At 41.1% G+C, this 17,342-nt stretch overlaps 2 protein-coding genes across 5 annotated transcripts in view; one reads left to right on the forward strand and one right to left on the reverse strand.

Moving 5' to 3' along the window:
• Positions 1 to 17,342, forward strand: part of ROBO1 (roundabout guidance receptor 1) — a 611,457-nt gene that overhangs the window by 297,634 nt on the left and 296,481 nt on the right. The window lies entirely within an intron of this gene.
• LOC117045611 (40S ribosomal protein S14-like) lies at positions 5,536 to 5,995 on the reverse strand. Its single transcript, XM_033146833.1, has one exon. The coding sequence runs from the start codon at positions 5,957 to 5,959 to the stop codon at positions 5,576 to 5,578; it is 384 nt and encodes a 127-aa protein (XP_033002724.1). The 5' UTR covers positions 5,960 to 5,995; the 3' UTR covers positions 5,536 to 5,575.

The following is a 17,342-nucleotide window of genomic DNA, read 5'->3' on the forward strand; positions in this document are numbered from 1 at the left end:
CCAACCCCATGTCGTCCTGACACAGCCAGAGGACCTCTGTCTTCGAAGGATTTAACTTCAACTGGCTCCCACACAGCCATCCAGCCACAGCTTCCAAGCATCTGGTCAGTGTGTCTGGGGCCAAGTCAGGGCATTTTCACAGAGTTTTTTATGTGTGTCTAGATTCCACCATTATTAAGGATAGGACTTATTAGTAAGTGGCAAATGAGGAAATGCAAATGACAAATGCTTTGTGTTTTCACACTTCTGTAATATGCAAGAGTCGACCTCTTACCCCTTTGTGGAAACGTATGTGTACACACCATATATTTAAAAGCACATTTCGCCAAATAAGAATCTTGGAAAGTATAGTTTGTTAAGGATGCTGGGCATTGTAGCCTTGTGATGAGTAAACTACAGTTGCCAGGATTCTTGGGGAGGGAATGTGTTTTAAACTTTCAACCAACCGCTTGTAGCCTTTAGCCAGTTGTATGAGAGTGAGCCGCAAAAGCATTGTGAGTGCCTGGCTCCTGTGCTGAGCTGCTGTGCCCCCCTTTTCTGAGCAGTCCACCGGAGCCTGCTCCTCTGTGTGCAGGAGCTGCAGGGCTTGGTGCAGGCTACAGAAGCATCAGAATGTATTATGAAGATAGTGAAACAGCAGCAGCAGAGTTCTTTAAATTAAGAACTACCAGTTCTTGCTGGTGTAGGACAACTGCATACAAACATAATTCCAATGTCTTTGATGGGATTACATTTAAATTACATCTGAAATAGATGCATTTTTCTAACTGTCCTTTATCAAACTATATCAAGTTCAGCACAAACCATTTGTGTTCATCAGTACTGTATTTTCAAAGAGAAACCTGAAGTTTCAGAAATTGTTAAAGATGCATCAAGCTTTATTATTCAAAACATGGATGCAGAGGCTGCACTCTACCTTGAGACATAAGTTTGGATGCTCATAAAACAAGCCATACAATTAATCCCTTCACCAAGGGATGACATGAAACCTCAACCAGGGTAGCTTCAAACACCATTAAAGGATGTCTTTGTGCTCATTAGCACCACTGGGGCAGCATTTTGTGTTGGAGGCTTTAGGTTTTACCAATTCAGCTCCAAAGAAAGTTGTTACCAGCTTGTATTCTGCAGTTCACAGGCTCTCAAAAAGAACACATTAAAACAGTTAGAATCCCCAGGGCAAATGGAGGAGATTAAGTAGCCTTCTCTTGCAACAGAATCCTGAGCAGACAAAGCTTGGTATTGTGTATTCAACACACTATCTCTTTCTAGCACTGAACTTTACTATTGTCCTTCCAGATTCTAGTTTACAAAGTGTTTGGGGGGCTTTGCGTAATGGTTCACTGGCACCACCATTGACATCCATCTGAGTGTGGGAACTTTCTGAACAGGACATAGTGCCTTCCCAAGCAGCTTGACTATTATATCAAATCTTTTTCTTGGAGCTTCACCTTTAAAATAAAAACAAATGCAACATTTTATCCCTTTCATCTAAATAAAACTTATTACTTACTCTGTATCAATGAATATGCTATAAATGCTTTAACTATATGAGCATATTTCAGATTGATTCAATTTTTTGTGATATTGAGTTAAATGCTTGCAACTATTTCCATTAAAAATGAGCCACTGTTTCAACTGAAAACCCTCTCTTTATTTCAAGCACCTTTTTTGTTTCTTTGAAGCAATCATATTTTCTGCTGAAGTGCTTCTCATTTTTGCATCTATTAACTAAAAAAAACTTTTCAAACTGTAGACTATGAATTTGGCAAGGAATGAAATACAATACTTTATAAAAGCATTCCTATAGTGTCAGGGACTGAGTGAGTCTTCTGTACTATTCATCAAACTGTACATAATCTATCAGAAACATTCTAGGATAATTGATTGATTGTAGTACTTCTTTTGTTGTCAGTGGGTGGCTGCTGTTTATACCGTGTGCTTGAGAGGACCTCCGAGGGGTGGGGGAAGGATGATGCAACCCCTATTGCAGTGATCATGGGTAGAGGCAGACATTGCCATGGGGAGGTGATAAATAATCACTGAAGGGCAGAGTGAGGCTATTTACACCTACTGGTAGTTCCTTGCTCCTATACTTCCCATATCTGAAGAAAAAAAAATCCTTCCAGTAGCACCTTAGAGACCAACTAAGTTTGTTCTTGGTATGAGCTTTCGTGCACATGCACACTTCTTCAGAGTTCCTGGTTGTTTGTCTGCTGTGCCCAGCAGCCTGCCTGTACTTTTGTACTATTGTTTAATGCCAGAATGGTGCATAATAAGACCTCACATGATTTGATCATGGATGAGGGTGCTATTCTGAAGTGTATTACTGATACCTGGGTGGGTGAGCTGGGAAAGGTTCATCTAACACAGGTGTTCTGCCCAACACATTTGGTGCTGTATCAGCACAGGCTGCATAGATGGTGTTGGCAGAAGCTGTGATCCACTGGACTTCCATGTCCGTTACCAGGAAACACCCCTGTCTCGGAACTGGCTATGAAGACCTGCACCTATTATTGGGCCAAGGAGACAGTAATCTTGGGTTGCTGCTAGCATACTATCCACCCTGCTGCCCAGCAGCTTCTCTGACTGAGCTAGCAAATGTAGTATCAAGTATTGTGTGGGAGGAATCCAGAACGATAGTGCCTCTTGTGTTCTGGCTCAGGACTTCATGGTCTCCATGATACCCATGGGGCTGTCTGTCACTGATATGATGGAAAGGGCAGGAGATTTCAGGGGGACATCACAACATGGCACTTGTTTCTGTTTCCTTACCTGATCATTTCCATGTTTTATGTGGTTTTTCACGCAACATAAAAGCCACTTCTGGAAATCTAGCAGAAGTTTAGCACTCATGTCTGTGTTAATTGCTTCCAACAAAAATCCATTTGCAATGCCATTAACCCATAAAATCACAGGAGTTGTGTGCTATAATTTTTCCACCAGTTTTATGAATCACCCCATATGATGAAATTTGGCATGGTATCCCAGCATACAGTTATTTCCTGCCATTTTTATAGGTGAATGATGGGGGAACAGAAGCAAGTATTAAGTTCTGCAGAGAGTGGTTATTCCTCAATTTAAAGAAATTCTGTTATCCAGAAGATCTAATAAGAAAGAAACAAGATATAATTTGCAAGCATATTGTCATTAATGAAGTTGTCAAATATACAATGCTCCAAATTTTTGATGGTAATAATTACTAGCTTTCCTGCCTATTCAATGCAGCGAGAACAAAGATCAACCCATTGTTTAAGGCTGTTGTGTGCACTCGTCTAAAAAATGGCACATGGTTCTTTATTTATTTGATATTATCCACTCTTAAGGGCAGATCTCTTCCACTTATGTTAAAAGGTTGTCCGTCTCTATCCAAATTTTATTTACAGGTTTGTTTGTTTTTGCCGTTAGTGGAACCTTGCAACATTTCCCAATTTCTAGAGGGGTTTCTCCACAAGGTCTTCATACAGTTCTCTCCTTTTAGAGTACTGTACTCTGAACTAGCATTCCACTTGGGTATCTCTGTTCATGTGACAAGTGTTACTCTTGAGAGTTGCAACAATTTTTTTTATAAAAAAAACCATACCTTATCTCTTGCTTTATTTTTCTTCATCATGTCCCCTGAAATATCATGTAGGGGAAACATAGTGACTCTGCCAAATTGAATTTCATGGACATGGAATTTCCGCGCAAAAGAAGATAGTTTGTCAAAGCACTTTTTAAAATATCAGTTATTTAAACTGATATTTAACCTCTGTACCTGTAAGGGTTTGTAAATGGACAATGTGTTTGCTATGAAGAAACATAAATTAGGCAACCATAACAATGATGGTTTAGCCAGCCAATCCAAGCTATTTCTGAGGTGTTGGTGCTGTCACATTCTGACAACTTCTAGGAGCCACAGGTGAGGGCTGAGTGCAGGGTAGGGACCAAAGGTGGACAAACTACCCCAGAAGGTGCAATATGTGTCCCCCATCAGAGATACATACTACTGCTCCTAACACCCCACAGACCCACATAATTCATAGAATCATAGAATTGTAGGTTGGAAGGGATCATCTAGTCCATCCCCCAGCAATGCAAAAATCTTTTGCCCAACATGGTGCTTGAACTCACAACCCTGAGATTAAGAGTGTCATGTTCTACTGACTGAGCTATCTGGTGAGAGAATATAATATTATATTTATTAGTAGATTTTTTTCAGAAAAGTGAAACTCAAAGCAACTTACCAAAATGAACATTAAAAAACAAGCATATAACAACCTAAACACATACACAAGTAATTAAAACAAAAACAAAAACAGATCTAACTTATCCCCACAAATAGATAAGCAGAAAATTAAGATGTGTTCCCCTGCAACTTACTACAGAATACCTTTTGTACTCAACACCCCCAAACAGTCACTATTCTATCTTCTAGTAAAGTGGATTATTGTTAATTGTTAGTCCTATATGTCCTGAAATCTTTTGAAAATGTAGCTTCTCCTCCTCCTCCACATCCACTTACTCTGATAACTGCAAAAGACTTTATACACCCCTCTCTTTTCAACAGCTGCTTCTAGAATTATCCAGGGATCATTGTTTTGTGGTCAAGACACTGCTTAAATAAGCAAAACATCAATTAACTACAGAAGCACTAAAATCCAAGGCCCTTCATAACTGAAACAGCCAATCAGCTGCAAAACTTGAATCTGCATTTAGAGTCAGATCACCGTGTTTCTGACATCCCTCATTCCTGTCTGGTTAGTGTTTAAATTCTATGGGTAGGATTTTCTATAATGAGTGCAACACATAAAACCTCTCTGGTTCACAATAAGGTCATGTAAATCTTTCATTCAACTCTAATTTACGGGAGTTTCCCATCTATATATTTTTTGTTTTCATAATCTTCCAGGGAAGACTAACTATAACATTAATACGAGCTCATTAGTGAATTTCTACTGAATCTTAGAGCCTTACCAACAAGCATTTCAGTTAGATTAAAAACTGGGATAGATAAATATATCAGGCTATGCTATGATGAATAATTATAGGACTTCAAGTTATGGAGGATTGTTTATCCCACCTAAAAATAAGTAGTATATGAGTAGTTTATGAAGTAGTAACTGAATATGAGCATAGATCCAAATGGCATTATATGGAGCATATAGCCTCTGTTCAGTAATACAGAAATAATGAGGTGACATTGTAGCCACTATTTCTTTGGATGGTCTTAAATCCCACCAATAGGTGTCATAATTTTATGAAAATTTGTAGAAGAAAAAAAAGAGAGAGAAATGCCCATGTCTATTTTGCTGAATTAAATATACTTTAGTGTGGTTCTTATTTGTAAGTAACTATGAACTGATGTGAGTTCACAGTATTTACTATAGATCTAGCTGGATCAACAATTTGAGCTATAGTTTGCAAAATGTTCTAAATCATCAACTACGACACAGTGCCTGGAAAGACTTAAGAATACCATCCTGGTCTATATATCTTCTTAATTTCTTACATTTCCTTTTATTGGAAAGCTTTAATGACCACAGCGATTGCCCTTTCTGCGAGTGCTGTCTGAAGGAATAGGGGTGACATCCTTAATTCACCCTATCTTCATGCCAGATCGAGCCAAAGCTCTGAGGGCTGACTGGGCTCCAGGCCCAGGAGTCTTTGTTCTATTTCCACCTGTAGCCTGCAACTTGATGTGAAGGGCAGTGATTCCCAGCTCCTTGCATCTCTGAGCTACATCCTGGGCAGCCAACATAGCAGTATAAGGAGAAGACTCGTCCCTGTCAGCCTTCACTTTCATGCCACCAGTTACTCGGCAGATTGTTTCCTTGCCAGACAGGTTAGTTGCATGGACAAAAGTGCCATTGAAGGAAGCGAAGATGTGGCAGACTCCAAACACATTCTCTCCTTCAGCCACCTGTGGTCCCAGACTAATAACTTGTTCTTCCTTCTTTTCCTTGCCCTTACGAGGTGCCATTTTCACACGTCTCTGCAGGCAGCAACCAACACCGGAAAGGCATCTTCTTAATTTCTTAAAAGAAGTTATAGAAGTGAGTCTTTCTTCATGTGAGGGAGTTGGCACATCTGACTATAGACATGTATCAGCTACTGGTAGCAAAAATGAATCTAAATCACTTTGTTTAGAATTTGATACCACAAAGGACAAATTATACTTCCTTGTAGCTCTAAAAGATTATGTCTTTTGCCATGGTCCTGTAAAACAAACAGATTCCTACTTCAGTGATAGGTATGAACCACAACTTGGACCAGCTGGTTCTTTTGTGGCATAGACCCTGGTGGAATAATGTCAGGAAATGCTGGTCCCAAGTACTCCCAACAGAAGGATCTCGCCAACAGCCATTCAAGCCACTAGTTACAAGCTGAATGTCAAGAGTCATTCTGGTTATCCTTCAGCACAACTTACTCTTCTATATACTTGGTTATTCTATCGTCAATAATGCTTTCCAACATTTTTTCTAGAACAGATGGTGGCTTGCAATTTTCTGTATTTCCGCTGGTTCCTTTGTTTGTTTGTTTGTTTGTTTTATTTAACTGTGTTACATGTATGGAGGATGAACTTAGAGACACATTATAATTTTTGTTAGAATGCAGTTGCATATTTGAGTGGATGCCATCTGAGCCTGGTGATTTCTCCATTTTTAAAATTGCCAATAAAGCCCAGAATTTGGCATCTTCTCACAGCCATTTGCTTCCATTCCTCAGACTTTTTTTCCTGAGAAAGATTGTTCAGGCACAGGGATCTGCCCCACATCTTATGCTGTTAGGGCAGATGCAAAGATTTCCTTCATCTTATTTGCAATCTCCTTAACCTCCTTTAAAGGTAAAGGTAAAGGACCCCTGACAGTTAAGTCCAGTTGCGAATGACTCTGGGGTTGCGGAGCTCATCTCACTTTGCAGGCCGAGGGAGCCGGCGTTTGTCCACAGACAGGTTTTCGGGTCATGTGGCCAGCATGACTAAGCCGCTTCTGGCAAAGCCAGAGCAGCGCAAGGAAACACCATTTACCTTCCCACCAGAGCAGTACCTACTTGCACTTGCACTTTGACATGCTTTCAAACTGCTAGGTTGGCAGGAGCTGGGACCGAGCAATGGGAGCTCACCCTGTCGTGGGGCCTCAAACTGTCGACAAGCGGCGTAGACTTGCAGTGGTTTAACCCACAGCGCCACCCGCGTCCTTTAGGACACCTTTAATTCCTTTGTTATCCAAAGCTCCAACCACTTTCCTAGCTGGTTTCCTGCCAGTAGCGTATTTAAAGTATGTTTTTGTTGTTGGCTTTTATGTTTGCAGCTATGTGTTCATCAAATTGTTCTATACATCTCATAATACTATGGTCCTCGTAGTTTAGCTGTAATTTTGAAAGTGCAGTCTGAGGTGAAAAAGTATTATTATTATTATTAATCTTTGTTCCAGTGGCTCTAACATGTGTTACGGTGCAATTTTAACAAACTTGCATGTTCAGCAGAAATATCAGCATTTTCTTTATTTAGGAATGAAGAAGACATAACACTGATTTAGAGGATGACCTACTGAAATTAATGTGATGGAAAATTAATGGGACCACCACTAGCCAAACCCATTGCTTCTGTTACTGAGCTTCAGTCTGAGTTAAAAAAATCAACAGAAGGGAGTTCTGCCCCTACTCTGTGTGTAGTCTGTGGGTCTACACACACATTGGGAGCGAGGGATATCTCACAGATTCCTGTCTTAACTGTTCCTGTTCCCTAAAGTACTTTAGTCAAAGTAGGTAGTTCTTTTGCTGAATAGGGGAATAAACACAAGCCCCATCTTGTGCATATTACTTTTGTTTACCTTATTAATTCATAATTGACTGACAGAAGAGCCTTTGGTTTTCCTGTTTGGCAGTTAGTCGTTTTGTACATATATTTCTGTACATAAAGTTTGTTATCGACGCAGCTTATTAGCCTAAATCTACTATAATGATGTGGAAACATAAACAATAGTTAATGTGCTTTGCATTCCAATAAAGGGTTCCCTTTAGGTCTTAGAGTTCAATATGACATAGCTCAGAGAATCTGGAATTAGAACAGAATCAAACATCTTATGATATCACACTCTTCTTCTAGGTTTTACCAGCTATTTATTTTCTTCCTGGCATTAAACTGCTGAAATTGATCATTTTCTTGGTTCTGTAATGACCTGTTTTAGTAAGCAAAATACACACACATACCCCCCCAAAAAAGTTCGCTGAGATCTGCAGATCATTTCTGTGAATGAGAACAGTAAATTCCTGTCGCCCGAGGCTTTAAACCTTCTGGGACTAGGTATTCTGCTTGAAATTGAGTTGTTAGTGCCATTTCTTCAGTTTGTGTGATTTATACTTTGTACTCCATTAGGCTACATACCAGAGAACCTTTAATTACGTGTTTCATGAAAATATTTGATGTACTGTGCTCATTTCACTTTACTGAGCCTTGCTGAGCTCTATGTGATAATGTTCTCTGTGAGTGGGGTGAATATTTTATCATTCCAATATTCGCTAGGATAAACCGAAAACACAGCTTTGCTGAAAAATAATAAAATAGAAAAGCAAGTGTAGTATCTTGGCCTTACAGTATTGTGTTGTTGGCCTATGTGCTGTGAAGTTGTGCCAAAAAGCTAACTGCCTGTCATCTTATGGTTATATACTGTGTGCTGTTTTATATTAGCTTTGTTCAATGCCTAACTCTTAAAGTTATCATGGCAATGAACAATATATTAAAACACTGATTATTAGCTACTTACTTACTCCTTGCAAATGGATCCCTTTACCATGTTGAGTAGCACCTGTCATATGGTGTCTTATAAGAAATAATCACAAAGACAGGAGTAAAAGCCTCAAACTGTAGGCTGAAAGTTGTTAACATTATTTTTTTTAAAAAAAATGGATTTAAAATTAATTTATGTTTTCATGTGAATTTAATATGAAGTTTAAAGTTTTGATTTAATAGGAATTCTCCATTGTTAGCATAGGCATTGCAAGCATTTCAGCCCAGACTCTACAGTACTCATTTGTAAGAAGACCACACACATATTTTTTAATATCCATTTAGTTCAGGGAGGGGTGTCTGTATGTGTTTTGTGTATGGTGTGTTAGGGAAGGGATAGTACCTCTGGTGGGGGACACATTCTCCTCCTTCTGGGGTAGTTTATCAACCTTTGGTCCCAACCCTGCAATCAGCTCTCACCTGTGGCTCCTAGAAGCTGTCAGCATGTGACACCAGCAACATCCCAGAAACAGCTTTGATTGCCCGGCTAAACCATGTGAGGGTAACAGATAGGTCTCAAACCCTCCATGAGTTAGGGACTTCCCCTGCATGCAAACACAGCTGAATTGAGCGGACAAGACCAATAGTGGGTCCATTGGTCAAGAAGGCAGTTTCTGCACATTCTGTAGAGAGAAATGAGGGGCAGATGGGGCTTATCAACCTGGGAAGGTAACCCATCTAGGATAAGGAAACTCTGATCCTAAACCTTCACCTTCAGAAGAAGAAAATACTAAAGCGCAAACCCTGCACAGATCTGGAGTAGAGTCCCTAAGGTTTTAGGCTGGAGGGGTTCATTAGACAGAGGTGTCCCTTTGTCCAGCTCTCCTGGCTCAGCTGACCTCTTGCCAACTGACACCAGTGGAATGCCACTCTGACATCAACCTCCTCCTTCTATCTGCCAAGTGAATGGCCAAGTGTCAGGAGCTGGCCAGCTTCCAGCTTGAGAAAACAGCACACAAAAGGTAATTAACAGAAGATTTATTGCATACAAGCAATTAGTCTCCAATCTCTCTCCCCGAGCGACCATCTATCACAATTGCGTTGACTCATCTGAAGAATACTTCCGACTACTGCAGAATATCCTGAACTTCCTACTCTTACGTTTCTGGAGTCGTCGTCTGTCTTGGATTTTTTCCATTTGTCTAGTTCTGCGACTGACGGGGTCAGCTACATCCTCTACCACTGAGGAATCTCTCTCCCTATCCTGTGTCGTGAGTGACTGTGATTCCTCAGAGAGCTGGCTCCCATCCAGCCTCCCTTCCCTGTATTGATAAGCCGCATGCCTTCCAGCTACAGAGGGAGGAGACAACAGCCCACTGGTTCCAGCGGTCTGAGAAATCTGCAAGTCTCCCTCTTCTCCTTCTGCCTGCCTGCCGTCTAGCTCAGGCTGCCCTTCTCGGTTATGGAATGCCATGTCCATGACATGCCGCCAAGTGAATAGCCAAGAGACATACTGTTGGGTTCCACACCAGTGGGAGCTACAAAAAAGCCTTGAAATTGGACATTCTGAGGGTGGGAAGGCAACAAGACTGAGCCAGCCTGGGATCCACTTTATCAAAAGTCAGCCTCACTGCCATTTGAAATGACACCAAGCCTGATCATCCTGCCCCTGCCTTTGCCATGAGAGTCTGGGCTGCAGAGGTGGCTCTGCCACTCTGCAAAGTCTTGCTGTCAGAGAGTGGGAGCTAGGACAACTCTAAGCCAAGTTGTCCCACCGTGTACAGCCGGAATGTCTGTGGATTTATTGACAGGGTGTTATGCCATCAACACTTAGGATGATGTTGTGCAGGAGATCATGAACATGTTGTGGAAACTACAGTTAACAGTGCCTGATAAAACTACTCTGGAGCATTCCATAGTTACAAATTCCAGAGGATTGGCAAGAACAAGTCTTATGACACCATGAAAACTTAAAATTTATTGTGACATGAGCTTTCAGGGTCTATAGGCTACTTCATCAGACATGGAGCTCTTTGCTGCGTTTGCTGAAGCAGACTGGGCTGCAATTTGTCACCACTCTACTGTGTATATCAGAGACCTTAAATATAATATGCGAAAAAGTAAGCTCAGTTCCTCCTCTCCCAGCCCTCTTAATTGCTTGGACAAAGTGTATAGAAACCATGAGAAGAGAGAACACTTGTTCCTGCAGCATGTATACTTGGTGAAAGTTAAGCATAACTCTCACATGATACTCATGCATATATGTGTGTCTTATACAAGTGTGAACTTGCCAGTTTCCATAACGTGTGTTGCTGCCCTAAGCTTGAAATCTGCATTGACAAGCCATATCCCTACCCAGCCACAATACTTACAAAAGAAAGAGAAGAGATGAATTTGCAGCTGCCCTGGTATCCGGAAGGGAGACTCTATTTCACTGGGAGCTAATGCAGGTGATAAAGCTGCATCACAACATTTAGTCATTTGTTTCCTTTCATTCCTGCCAAAAAGAGGTTCTGTTAACCTACTTACACTCACTGTTGCCCTGGTGATACATGCTCTTCCCTGTTGAAATAGGTTGGTTTCCCCCTCCCCAAAGAGTAACACCCCAACCACCAATACAGTCATACCTCGGGTTGCCTTCACTGCAGGTTGCGTTTGTCACGGGATACGAATGCACCAAACCCGGAAGTACCGGAACGGATTACTTCCGGGTTTGGTGCTTCACGCATGCGCAGAAGTGGTGAATTGCAACCCACGTGTGCGCAGACGTGGCGCTGCTGGTTACGGGTGCTGTGGGTTGCGAACGTGCCTCCTGCACATATCGCGTTCACAACCTGAGCGTCCGCTGTAAATTCAATGCAGTTAAGAGTTTATTGTTCTGTTTGTGTGACTCACTGCCAGTAAAAAAATGTGAGGGTCCTCAATTCAGTCAAATACCGGTAGTTGTGTTTTAACACTTTTCACTGTCTGGTAGTCCTGATTCTAGTAACTGTGGTGAAGCAATGATCAGGGGTGTCGCATCCAGAAAGTGCTGACCTGCCTTGCTGCTGCTGCCGCAACTTCTTCCGCCGCCACCTACCTGCTTCTGCTATCGCTGTGTGCCCTGCCACAGCCACTGCTGGCAGAGAAGCAGTGCCACCATATACACCCATTTCTGGCAAGATCAAGGTCCAAATCACCCCAAGTGGACGTGATCTTGCCCAAAATTGGCACCCACGAAGTGCTGTCTGGGGTTTTTTGCCACCTAAGGCAGCAGCCTCACCCTGTCTAATGGCCATGATCATGCTTTTTCACATATGTTCTATGCTGAATGTCTGGCAAGCCTGCTTAAATGACTTTAAAGTCCTGCTATGATTCAGGGTCAGTGGTTGTATGTGAGATGGACCGATGGTCTGATTCAGCCTAAGGTAGTTCTTTATGGCCTGTAAAGTTCAGTTTATTCTTTTTTAAGCATATGATGTGGTACATTTTGGTCAATGCATTCCTATGCATGCATAAGTCACAAAAAGTTCAATTGGACTCACTCCACAGTGTTTGTTTAGGATTTGCTGCCAAGTTGTTAATATTTTACATATTATATGTATAATAAGGTACTTAGATATGAAACACAGTTGCCTCTTTCTATATCTGCACTACTTTTTAGGGGGGGGAGCCTCTCCAAAATAATACAGATAGTTTGAATTTTTGCTCAGGAAAAAAAATATTTTTGAAATTGAACTAAACAAAATGTGCCTCCATCAAGATGTGTTTACTTAACCAGGCAGAGTCGTTAAAAAAAAAGTGATAGGGAAGTTTATGATCAAAGCAATAACTTAATAGCAATAAAAATCATCTGCAGTGCATATGTTACTGTAAAAGGAAAAGGGAAAAGAAAAGATTGTCACCATTCACTAGAAAATTGTTTAAAACACTGTCAACAGGATTTCTGACATTTATAGCAATCCATATATTGAAATATTCTCCTGTAATGATAACTTCATGTTTGCTTATATTTCAAGTGGCTTCTGTATGCAGTGAAATAATAAAAAAATGGCAGCAAATTATGTGAATGTTTGCCTGGCACAAACATGGCCATTCCTTTCCAAAACAGAAGGTGAAAATGCAGAACCAAACTTTGGTAATAATAATAAATATGTGCCACACACATTGATATTCTAATGTAGCAATGATAACCAAAAGTTGTTTGAGAATTTTGGGTGTTCTCATGTTCTAGGTATATATGACTATGTTTTGCATGAAAAATTGAAGGGCTTTAAACAATAAATGGTATTTATTTCATAATTCTGTCTCAGAAATGAATGTGAGAATTGGGTTTGTTCACGAATATACTTTTAGCTAGTCTAATATTGGAAATTAGTTATACTTTAACTCCCATTGAAACTACAAGCCACTTCTGACACATTTACACCTCTCTTTCTCTCTCTCATTCACCCTCTTTCTCCTTCTCTCTCTCTCTCTCTCTTTCTCTCTCTCACAAACACACCAAATCCCAATAGAAACAGATAAAGAGAAATATTTACCGTGTATTACCAGCAGAGGGCATCAAAGTATAGTTCACAATGCAACAAACAACTAATTTCAAAACAAAAACATAACAACAAAATGACTAGAGTCCTGATGAGTTATTTTAAATTGTGCTTTATTTCAACAACACAAATCTTTAAAACCTCATTTGATTCCAACAATAATATGATATATTCCAGATAAAACACTGAAACAATTATAAAACTATAGCTATAGTCATGCTTAAGCTCACAGGTCAAACTTTTGCCTAAATTATTGAAACCCCCCCCCCCAAAAAAAATAACCTGTTTATTCACAGAGCAGTGCTATGCATGCCTTTTACATAACTATGAAGAGGAAAGGATAACAGCATTAATGTTCCATAGCCCTCAGTGTGGTATAGTGGTTAAGAGCGGTAGACTCGTTATCTGGGGAACCGGGTTCGTGTCTCCACTCCTCCACATGCAGCTGCTGGGTGACCTTGGGCTAGTCACACTTCTCTGAAGTCTCTCAGCCCCACTCACCTCACAGAGTGTTTGTTGTGGGGGAGGAAGGGAAAGGAGAATGTTAGCCGCTTTGAGACTCCTTTAGGTAGTGATAAAGCGGGATATCAAATCCAAACTCTTCTCTTCTTCTTCTTCTTCTCAACCCTGCTTGTAAAACTAATTATATTTAGGCTGGTTTTCAAACTCTTGCTAACAGATACTATTCTAAGACTCAGTACAGCTCTAATACCAAGTCAAATAAACTAATTCATAAATGGGTCAAAGAAACTAATTCTATATGAGATGAAATATCAGCAGCTTTTGTGAGATAAGTATTTTGCCTGGTGTCACATTGATCAAGAAAAATAATATTTATTGTATATGACAGTGGTATCCAACATGGTGTGCCCTAAGTGTTTCTGGACTACATTTTCCAGCAGACACAGCCAGCATGTCCAGTGGTCGGAGAAGTTGGGAGCTGTAGTCCAACAACCTTTGATGGGCACCATATTGATCATGCCTGCTATAAGGCCTTTTGTGATGGAATGAGAGAGAACACATTTGAAAATAAAATAGCTACTATTATACCAATGTTGTGACCACCAGGACTGGCAAAACAGCCTGTAGGCTTGATTGGCACTGCATCAGTTCTCTGGTTAATCCAATTCCTACATTATCAGAACAGCCTTGAACCCCTGTGGTCTAGTTCCGCCTTGTAAGTTGGGCTAGTCACACTTCTTTGAAGTCTCTTAGCCCCACTCACCTCACAGAGAGTTTGTTGTGGGGGAGGAAGGGAAAGGAGAATGTTAGCCGCTTTGAGACTCCTTCAGGTAGTGATAAAGCGGGATATCAAATCCAAACTCCTCCTCCTCCTCCTCCTCTTCTTCTTCTTCTTCTTCTTCTTCTTCTTCTTCTTCTTCTTCTTCTTCTTCTTCTTCTTTGTGACCAGATAAAGGACATGGTTTGATGAAAGGAGGGCTGATGCTGTAACGCATAGGATTTGGGTCTTAGGTTCCAATTTTGTCAAAAAATTACTTGGGGGCAAGTCCTTTTGAATGTACAAGAAATCTTACTTCCTAATAAATATGCATTTGGTTGGGATGTATACTGTGGCACTTCAAATGTTAACGTGGACCTCAGTGCAGTACGGTAATAGTTATGGAAAAAGTGACCGTGATACTTTGTTCCCTGTTCACAAGTGACATATTTTGTGATATTGCACTGATGCTAAAAGATTTCAGATCCTGTACTCTTTGCAGAATACTGTACCAGATTCCCCAGGTTGGGAGAGGGGGATATGTATGTAGATCCTTTTGCAAGCATAAGATGATTACAAGGTTTAGCCTTGAACAGGAGTTGGATCAAACAGGTGTGTCACAAAAATACTGAATTAAGGCAGAATTCCAAATATACTGGGCCTTTCTTTCTGTTATCTAGAAATGGTCATCAGAGCCAGCTTGGTGTTACTGTTGCTAAGCCTCTTTCTTGAATTAAACTGCAACATGTACGCCCCCACTCTCCTTTTCCTTTAATCTATCAGTGTGTTAGGTTCAGGAGAGTTGTGTGATTTCCTAAGGGCTGCGCCACTTCCCGGGACCTTGCAGAGAAAGTATCCCATGCCTATGGATAAGCCTCAGCATTTGAATGCATCCATTTTCCCTGTATACATCCACACTAATTTTCTAGGGCATTCCTCATTGCTGCCAGCATGATCAAAAGAAAATAACTTCAAGCTTTTTAAATTAAGGGAGGATATCCCTGCACATATCCTTGGGGATGGGGATAAGAGCTGTGAGGCCTCTCTCTTGGCAGTTTCAAAGTGATAGGTCTCTCATTTGAAATACATAGAAGATTATTTTCGTTTTGTTTTTGAAGCTCAGTTTGGCTGGGAGCCAAGGGCGTCCTGGAGAGTTGCCTTGTGCCTTGCAGGCTAGTCTGACCTTCGAGTAACAGATGCTAGAAGGTGTCAAGTTCTGTTACTTTCTGCATTAAATTTAAAGCAGCAGTTTCTTATCCTTGCTTTTTTTTTTAAGGAAAGTAAACCTAGAATGAACAGTCCTGGATTCTTTTAAACTGATGTCTAAAACAGGAATTCAGCTTCAGGATATATTTTACAGTGTGGGGAGCCTAAACTGATCCCGATAGAATTACAAAGTCCAGAATTAAATGACAAAAGAATATGACTATTATCACTCCATTTCCGCTTTAGAATCTATAATTTCATGGTCATTCAGTTGGACCCTGTCATTCAAATATGGCCTGTTCTTCCTTCTGGTCCCTTGAACATCTCTATTGCTGTCCTTTGTATTCTTTCAGATGTTAAAAAATGAGCACTGCTCTTGTCTGATTAGTTGTTCTATCTGAAAATATTCATTATGTTCCTTTTGTACAGACCACCCCACATTAAAGAGTCATGCCAAGTAACAATAGCAAAAATAACAACAATAATAACAAAACAGAGCATGATTCAATTTAATTACCTTTCCCTACCCATTCTTGAACCACAAAGGCCAGTCTAGGCAAATAGGCTGTCTGAAAGATCCTTACATTTCGATCAGAAAGTGATGAAGAGTCTTCAACCAACCACCCTAAAGTCAGCCAGATGTATAATATGGTGCCTCTAGTCTCTTGTCCTGATCAAGTGTTTCCCCTTCAGAGCTGAAGAACAATGGTGCAGATGTTTGACAGTTCTTCTAAACTAAAGACATTTCAGTCAGGGTTTAGGCCCATTTTTGGGCCAGAAACTGCTTTGGTCGCCCTGTACAATGACCTCTATCAGGAGATAGACAGAGGAAAAGTGTCCCTGTTAATTATCTGTATTCTCTCAGTAGCTTTCGATACACTCAGTCATGTTATCCTTCTGGAGCAGCTGTCTGGCTTTGGAGTGGCTGGCACCACTTTGCAGTGGTTCCAGTCCTACTGAAATAGGGTTCCTCAGGTTTCAGTTTTATCCCTGATTCTATTTAACATCTACATGAAACCGATGAATGAAGTTATCTAGAGCTTTGTAGTACATTGTCATCTATATGCTGACAGCTCCTCTTCTCCTTTACATCTGCAAGTGGAGCAGTGGATGTGCTAGACCGGGGGTCAGCAAGTTTTACCGGCCATGGACCAGATCACTCCCACAGAGATTGTTCGTGGGCCAGACTGGCGCAGCGTGACACCGGAAATCCCATCTGCACATGTCCGCAGTGCTGGAAATTGCTCTTGTGCATGGCCAGACACCGAAAACCGCACCTGCGCAGAAGCGATTTTCAGCATCTGGACATGCACAGGTGCAATTTCCAGTATCTACGCGTGCGCAGACGCAATTTCTGGCACTGCTGAGTGAGTCCCCACACCGCGCTGTGCCAGTTTAGTGCAGCACGCAGGGGACTCGCCAAGCGGGCAGCTCAGTTCACGGGCAGCTCGTGGGCCTGTAAAATGGTCTTCATGGGCCGCATCCGGCCCATTGGCTGCACATTGCTGAACCCTGTGCTAGACCATTGTCTTGCCTCAGTAATGGACTGAAACTGAAACTCAATCCAGAAAACACTGAGGCACTGTAGCACTGTTAGTGGGCAGTTCCCTAGACTAGATGGATGGGAGGTTTCCTGCTCTTGGAGAAGTTACACTCCATCTGAAGGAGCAGGTACGCAGCTTGT

The sequence above is a fragment of the Lacerta agilis genome, chromosome 4 (genome assembly GCF_009819535.1).
Source record: "Lacerta agilis isolate rLacAgi1 chromosome 4, rLacAgi1.pri, whole genome shotgun sequence".
In the NCBI taxonomy this organism is placed as follows: Eukaryota; Metazoa; Chordata; class Lepidosauria; order Squamata; family Lacertidae; genus Lacerta; species Lacerta agilis.